General features: G+C 48.2%; 1 protein-coding gene across 1 annotated transcript; it reads left to right on the top strand.

Moving 5' to 3' along the window:
• Nucleotides 1–2,094: 2,094 nt before the first annotated feature.
• On the top strand, nt 2,095–6,836 carry SIX1 (SIX homeobox 1). Its single transcript, XM_016162334.2, has 2 exons — nt 2,095–2,945; nt 4,972–6,836. The coding sequence occupies exons 1-2, from the start codon at nt 2,386–2,388 to the stop codon at nt 5,264–5,266; spliced, it is 855 nt and encodes a 284-aa protein (XP_016017820.1). The 5' UTR covers nt 2,095–2,385; the 3' UTR covers nt 5,267–6,836.
• Nucleotides 6,837–8,451: the final 1,615 nt, after the last annotated feature.

Below are 8,451 nucleotides of genomic sequence, written 5' to 3'. Positions count from 1 at the left end.
TCCAAGCAGACATTCCTTCTGGCAGGACACTGCTGCCTCTTAAAACTTCATCTGAAACATCATGAGTACTAAAATAAGATGGCAAGGGAAAATTACCAGACACATGGGCTTGGGCTCAGCCGTGCCAGGCTTCCAGTTTAGAAAATAAGTCATTGGGCATACCATGTGGTAGGGGCTCTTTTGAAATAATACACATCTATTAAATATACGTAAAAATAATTCCAAATGTAATGAAATATCAGTGTCTGTTTCCCAGATCTAAGTGCATGAGATACTGCAGATATTCAAGGATGCAAAAAGCATTGTTTGGGTAGTTCAGCAGAGAAGCAGCTTCTATTTGGAATATCTCAAGAGGCAGCCAGGAAGTAGAAACCCTTCTTAAGTATAAAATGTATATTGCAGGGTACACTGGGCTGGGTGCATTATTTTAAAACCATATAAATAATACAAGGGAAAACCCACACAATGCTTCTTATTCTCCCATTTATGTCTCAATAGGCAAGGGTTCTGTGAATCTGGGCTGTCTGATGGAATTAAAACATTTAAAGAAGACAAGCAAGTTTAAAGAGCCTTGAGTTTGTTCTTTGCATTCACTAAGAGGGTGCATTTAAATCAAAAGTATTTTTGAAGTGTACTTACAATTCTGTTTTGAACTTATCTAATCAGAGATAAGTATAGTCATAAAGTGACTCTCCTTTAACCACTCGGCTCCCCTTATCTCAACGCATTGTTCTTATCTTCTGCCAGTCTCGGCTACTGACAATAGATAATCTTTGTTTAGAAACGCTAATTGTTTTCAAAATCTTTTTAGTAATTGCTTTGGAACAAGGTGTGCAAATGAGGCTTAAGATAATTACAGCTTCATTTGTTTGTGAAGTTTTACTAAGCATTGTCTGTACATATACAAAATAACAGATGATGGGACTGCAATTGCAGGACATCTCTCATTCTCTGGCAGTAAAGTAGGCTAGCATTGCACCGCGCGTGCGCGCGCGCGCACACACACACACACACACACACACACACACACTTTATTTAATCTTCTTGGAGCCACTGTCCTAAGTTTGAGGGAAGTGTCCCTCTCCGAGCAGGGCAAGGATTGTATTACAACCAGAGGGCTACTGGAGCCGGACACATTTTTATTTAATTTACACCCCATCCAGCACCTTCCGTACGAGGTTCCTAAGGCATTTTGCTAATAATAAAGCTTCTGGGCATTCCGCAGTAGCAAAGATGGCCTTGGAAAAATGAAACTGTGCAGATGAGGAAACTGAGTCAGAAGCCTGCAGCCTAATACCAAGTCACTAATGAACCCTTGGAATCTTCCTCTGCTCCTCAACTATGCTCTAAAACAGCTCTTTGCGCGAGCCCAAATGGTCGCGAGCTTCTGAGAGTAAGGGGAGCGCTATCCAGTTGGGAGTACACGTGCTCTTTGGAGGGCGGTGGGGGCATGGGGTGGGGATGAGGAGAAAGGAGGAGGGAATTAGGTTTGGCTCTTGGAGCTGAAGCCAGCCCAGAGAGAAGCCACTCTTCCAGAGGCTGCAGCCCGAAGCTCTAGTGTGCTTTTATATTATTTATCCCGTTCCATAAGCTATTTATCAACCCATTATTTATTCATTCCAACATTAAAGTAATTAAATATGAGCTCACCCGGAAAGGGCACGTCTGCAAGGGACTGGGACAGGAGTATAGGAAGAGAAGGGGAATTAGAAGACCTGGAGTCACTGATTTGCATAGAGATGTGCGCGGCTGCCCTTAGGTGACACTGGAGAGGGGGCTCACATTGCAGGGTCCTGACGCGCTCACTCACTCCCAACTGCCTGCCGCTCCGCTGCAGCGCCGCTACCTTATTACCTCCGCCTCCGCCCACCCCATAACCCCCGCCCTCCACCTCGTTTCCCACCTCTCCTGGTCCTTCTCTCACCACTCCCACTCCCCCTCTCCACAGCCTCGCCCTCCCCGCGCGGGGCGGTGCGGCCTCTTAGCCCCGCCGGGCGGCGCGCGGGCTGGCCTGCCCCGGATAGGCGCCGTCCTTAGCCAATCAGCGATCCGGGGACGCTGCGCGCTTTAAGGCAGCTGACGGGAGAACAGAAACCAAGTTCCCCGGCAACCAGCAGCATCCACCCGGCAGGAGGCCGAAACCAGCAAGGCCCGAAAGGCTGCGGAGTGAGCTGGCCGCTCCGTGCGCTGCGTGCGCCCCAGTCTTCCTCCTCCTCTTCTTGGGCCGGCCATCCCCAAATTTCAACTTGCTTTTTCGGCTAAGGAAAACCTAGGGAGGGGGTTAGGAGCAGCCGCGCCCCCCTCCCTGCGGCTGCCGCCCCCTGCTTTTTCGGCTTTGCTCCCTGCCGCGTGCGCCCGGGCAGTGCGCCCCGGCAGGCCCCAGCCATGTCGATGCTGCCGTCGTTCGGTTTTACGCAGGAGCAAGTGGCGTGCGTGTGCGAGGTTCTGCAGCAAGGCGGGAACCTGGAGCGCTTGGGCAGGTTCCTGTGGTCACTGCCCGCTTGCGACCACCTGCATAAGAACGAGAGCGTACTGAAGGCCAAGGCTGTGGTCGCCTTCCACCGCGGCAACTTCCGCGAGCTCTACAAGATCCTGGAGAGCCACCAGTTCTCGCCTCACAACCATCCCAAGCTGCAGCAACTGTGGCTGAAGGCGCACTACGTGGAAGCAGAGAAGCTGCGCGGCCGGCCCCTGGGTGCCGTGGGCAAATATCGGGTGCGCCGAAAATTCCCGCTGCCGCGCACCATCTGGGACGGCGAGGAGACCAGCTACTGCTTCAAGGAGAAGTCGCGGGGCGTGCTGCGGGAGTGGTACGCGCATAACCCCTACCCCTCGCCGCGTGAGAAGCGGGAGCTGGCCGAAGCCACCGGCCTCACTACCACGCAGGTCAGCAATTGGTTTAAGAACCGGAGGCAAAGAGACCGGGCCGCCGAGGCCAAGGAAAGGTACGCGGCGTGCATCCCGCTGCTGGGGCGACCCGGTTGGCTCCCTTTCCCCTCCGCCCCTTCCCGCCCCCGCAGGCACTCGCCACCGCGTCCTCCCCGCCCGCCCGAGCCACCAGTCCGCCGGGCGGCGCCCAGGCCTCCGCGGCACTGCATCGAAAGTTCATGAACTCTGAGATGGCTTGCTAGGGATAGGGACTCGTTTGATTTGAGCGACCTTGCGTGGGCTTTCTGGGGTGTGAGTGTCGGAAAATATTGGCGCTAGTATTGTTTTTCCTGCCTCTCTGGCTGGGGCTAGGAGGGGCGCTGGGGGTGGAGAGTGGATTTTTAGACCGACTAGAAGGGAAGTGTTGATTAGTAACGCGAGGAAAGGGGTTCGGTGGAAGCTGAGGGTCGCGAACCTCTCTCCACTTGCTCCCCGGAGCGGTGGAGCTGACCTGAGACATCTACTCCGCTCCCCCTGCCGCCTTATGCTTTACTCACCCTCTCCTGCTAGTCTTTTGGGCGAGAGTTCGCCGCTTCATTCTGCACTAGCCTTACAAAGGGAGGAGTCTTTTAAAAATCCTCAGAAAAGAGAACTTTTGGAGAGGTGGCGGCGCTGCATTTACTCCTCGGCGCCCCAAGCCCAGAAAGAATTGCTCCTTCCCGGATCCCTCGCGCGTGGCCCGCCTCTGTGGCCCATCTGTCTGGCTGTCCGCGTCGCCGACTCGGACGAGGCAGGGGTCTCTAGTCTCAGGCTTCTCTCCAAGCCTTGGAGCTCAGAAGGCAATTCTTAAAAAAAAACAAAAAACCAAAAAAACCGTCTCTGCCTCTGCCGTCCTTGCGCCGACACCCCCGGGCCACCTGGCCCCGCTCCACCAGTTCGCTATAGTTTCCTACCGAGATTCGGAAGAGCCTAGGGGCAACGACAGGGAGAGCGCTTCGGGAAGCCGAAGAGTTTGGGGAAAACCTGAGCGCTGGGTCGGCTGGATTTCCTTTGTTCGCTTCCGAGCCTGGGGGCTGAAGATGTCGCCTCTGCCTTCCACTCTGGGTGGAAAAAGCACAGAACCTGGATACAGTCAGCCGAAATGGGCTTTCTGGGAGAGACTGAGAAAGAAGGGGAGAGAAAGAGGGGAAAATAGGTTCTCGGGGTGGAGAGAACAGTTGAGCACTCTGAAGGTGGAAGCTGCGAGGGCTTCCAAATCCCGAAGTTTACCAGTCCCGGCGCCCGGTGCCAGCTCACAGGCTGTGCAGGGTCCAGAAGTTTCCCCGGCGGGGAAGGGTGCGCTGATATGGATGTCCATAGGGAGTCTGAGAAGGGAATGTGAAGGGTTGAGGACTGAGTGAATATAACACGGAGTTAGGGATAGTATAGTTCCAGTTAGACTTCAGTTACAAAACGGCGGTCCTACAAGGCAGGCCCGAGGGCCCATTCCCTGATGAAATCGGAGAGACTGGCTGCGCTCCCTGTGTTTACTCAGGTCACTGGGCCGCTCCGGACACCGCTTCCCATGACCTGTCCTGTGTCTCTGAAACCACAACCTCCGGGCAAGGGCAGGGAAACTCGACGTTTAATTGTTTCCTCAGATGGGAACAGGACAATTGACTTGATTCACCCCGAATAGGTGTGCATTGGGCACTGTTTGCCCCCTGATCATTTTCTTCATCGCTAACAACCATTCGTTAGAAGATTTTCGAACTTAGTTATTTCTAAAAGTGGTGCTAGTTGATAGGTATTTAAAAATAATCATTGCTACAAAATATTTAAAAATAATTTTTGTGTTTCAAGTAAGTCCTGTTGCTTTGGCTTTCTAAGGGATCTAGCTCCCCAGGAACTGTGTTCATTAGCTCCTCATTTCTGCAGTCGCCTCTGTCTCTCCACTTCCCCCAGGGCCCTTGGGGATAGGTGGGAGGGCAGAGCTCCTCCATTTGGGTCGATGACTAATTGCACAATGGCCCTTTCCTCCTTCCAGCTCCCCTCCTTCCATCTCACACTTTTTTTAAACCTTTTTTTTTTTTTAACCATATGGTGTTGTCCTCTATTTCTTAGGGAGAACACCGAAAACAATAACTCCTCCTCCAACAAGCAGAATCAACTCTCTCCTCTGGAAGGGGGCAAGCCGCTCATGTCCAGCTCAGAAGAAGAATTCTCACCTCCCCAAAGTCCAGACCAGAACTCGGTCCTTCTGCTGCAGGGCAATATGGGCCACGCCAGGAGCTCAAACTATTCTCTCCCAGGCTTAACGGCCTCCCAGCCCAGCCACGGCCTGCCAGCCCACCAGCATCAGCTCCAGGACTCCTTGCTGGGCCCACTCACCTCCAGTCTGGTGGACTTGGGGTCCTAAGTGGGGAGGGACTGGGGCCTCAAAGCAGTGACTAGGGACACTTGTAAATAGAAATCAGGAACATTTTTGCAGCTTGTTTCTGGGGTTCTTTACGCATAAAGGAACGGTGGACTTTCACAAATATAATTTTAAAACTCAAAACGAACAGCGATCTCAAGCTTAGTCACCTTCTCTCCGACTCTTTTCACTTTTACATTTCCCCTCCCAGTGCAGAGATCAGGAAAAGAAAAAAGAAAAAAAAAAAACCCAAACAAACAAGCACCAAGTCAAGTCACAGTCTTGGTTCTGAGCAACCCATGTGCCTACTTCACTATCCTTTCGGTTTTTTTTTTTCTTTTTCAGTGAATGGGAATTACAAATCAACTGGATTTTAATTATTTCCTTTTAATTTATTTGTGGAAAAATCTTTTGGGAAGAGGGAAAGGAAATGAAAAAGAGAGGAGTCAAAATAGTGAAAATAAGAGCCTCTACCCTGGGAGGAAATGATTGCATTCTTAAGGTGATTAGGAAAAATACAATCGCAACTTTTTTTGAAGGGGAAAAATTAAGTTTACATTTTTAATATTTAGTGTTAAACAGTTTTATGTAGATTAAAATGAAAGAACAGTATTAGTGGGAAAAACAAGTGCCTAAATGTCTTAATACTCTATGTGAGGCAGATAGAGATAGAGGTGACCATTAATAATACAACCATTTTTGTCAAATTTAGTGGGTTTTGGTGGTTGTTTGTTTTCTTGGGTTTTTTTTTATGGCAAACTTAAAATGTACCAATGTGAAAATACACTTTCCTGAATGCCATTTCTTCTCATGCCCTCCAAGCATTCATATCTGTAGCCTACTACTGTTAGGGTTTCTCCTGTTCCTAGTTTCTAGCTCGCAAAAAATATGCAACAAATCTGGCAACTTGGTATTTGTTACTAAAACAGCATGTGTTTTCAGGTTTCTTTTCTATTGTACCTAAACCAGTCTAAATTAAAACTTAGTAGAACACCAGGAGTATGATTCTGTTTCTGAAAGGTGAGTTGTGTATTGCTGTCGTTGGGCCCTATTTTTTTTTTTTAATGAATAGTTTTGTTGCTTTCCTACTTAATGGTGGTTATGAATTGCAGGGTACTTTGAAGGCCATCACCTGAACCAAGAGTGGTGACTGAGTTAATTATATGACAGAAAAAAGTGAATTTAGCTTTGGGGGTATTTATTTATTTTTTTATTATTTAGATATGCAGTTTTGTTTACCACTAGCTCTTCTCAAAAGCGTTCATGTGTTAGCTCTTTTGTGTTAACAAGTTTATGACAAGACTGTGAAAGTAAAATAATTTATCTGCTGGGGAATAAAAGTGTGGGGGGGCTTGAACAAGGATAGGAACTTTGTGAGTTAACCTGTACAAATAGCAGACCAGCAGGATAAGAGCTCTTTGCAGTACTGCCGGGTAGTGTTCAGAAAAATCCCAGTAATCATGTAGGCTCCATATTATTTTTGCCTGGGGCAAAAATGATGTATCTTTGTATTTAGCTTTTAAAATTAGTGAAACAAATGGCATTATTTATTAAAATTCTACTCAGGATAACAGGATTGGCTTTCTTGTGCTTTGTAAAATATTGTTCCCCAGAGAGAGTCTATTTATTTTCTAACATGACAGTTTCATAATTTTGATTTTTTTCCTCATCTTTAAGTGTCACCATTAATGTAATCATTTCCTTTTTCTTACTCTTTCCCGTCCTGATATAGGAGACTGAGGTTGGGGACAGGTGGTTAAGGCCTTATTATTAGGAGAGGTTTTTCTTTAATGTCAAATGAATTTGAGTTCAAGGGAGAAAGGGTCACTGTACTTAACTGTAGTTACTTTTACTTATAAAGTCATTTTTTTCTCTCAGTGATGGACAGATGTGCACACAATCGCTCAGAGACCATCATTTCGATTGGGAGCTCAGAGTCCCAATCTCCCTTGTTAGTGTTTTGGATCATTAAGTTAGTGTTTATTTAAGTCACTAGGGTGTTTATTCTCCAGGTCTTGGGCCACGGAGAAATGCCACCCTCTGCAGGAGGGGCTCTCACAGGGGATCTCCGCACATTCTTCACATTCACTCCCCAAAACAAACACCCTACACAAAGATAGCTTTCAATGACCCTGACAGGCTTCAAAGGATACTGCGGAAATCTCCCTGGAAAATAAGGAAGGGCCAATTACTTTAATTTCTTACATACCCTCTCTTCCTACTCCAAGGACTATCCCCCCACTCTTCCAGCTCTGCTTAGAATAATTTTGGGCTAGTGGAAGGTCTGTCTCCCTGGGTGCGGAACCCATTTCCTGCTCCCTTGGTGAATCTTGGAAATGTCTGCAGATCTGGCTAGGAGTAGAGTGACCGGTCCTGTAAAAGCCCCTGTGATTACTGCTTGTAAACTCGTTAAAAGGACAATTTTCTGTCACAGTCATAAACTCTTTGTAAAATCCCTGGCAGTCGATCCAGAGCGCACATATTCCAGATGTGTTTAATAAATTGCACAATACGCCTGCCTCCGCCACCCTCGGCTCAGTCTGGCTAAACCAGGGAGAAGCAGGAGGAGGCGAGAAAGCTGGATATTGCTTTGAGTTTTCTTGGCAATCATTTTAGAGTGATCATTAGGGGGAACTAACCATATTTTTTTTTTCCTGGAGGAAATCTTCGAGGACCAGCAGTCCAGGGACCTCCAATTTACTTTCCCAGCGTCGCAGTTTAACTGAATCAAAAGCCACTTTCCCTTTCTCCTCTACAGATTTCATAAGGACAGCCAAACGTAATGAACAACGGTTTATAAATAAAGTGTTTTTAGGACAAACCCTTACAGTATTTTGCCAAGTAAAATGAAAAAAACATACTAGGCGATTGTTCGGGTCCCCACTACCTAATCGCTTAGACCTCGTGGCTGAGAACTAAGCTTCCTAAATACTCGGATGCCAAGGGGCTTGGCCGACGGTTCCCCAGTTTTTGGCTTAGCAGGTAGAGACTCAGGAGCCCCCAAAGGTCACAAGCTGCGGGCAGAGAGAGAGGTGCCACTGGGGCCGGTCATCGCCAGTCTTGAACTTATTCTTCAGGAAGGACAGCTTGGTCTTGACCCCAAACTGAAGTGCAAACTTCCAAGAAGAGGCAGTGGCACTGGCGCTTACGGGTGAACTCTGAGTTTGCTGAGCAATGACCCTTGCTTG

Source organism: Rousettus aegyptiacus, unplaced genomic scaffold, assembly GCF_014176215.1.
Source record: "Rousettus aegyptiacus isolate mRouAeg1 unplaced genomic scaffold, mRouAeg1.p scaffold_m13_p_3, whole genome shotgun sequence".
In the NCBI taxonomy this organism is placed as follows: Eukaryota; Metazoa; Chordata; class Mammalia; order Chiroptera; family Pteropodidae; genus Rousettus; species Rousettus aegyptiacus.
Note: the sequence above shows the minus strand (reverse complement) of the source record. Positions and strands in the feature narration are given on the sequence as shown.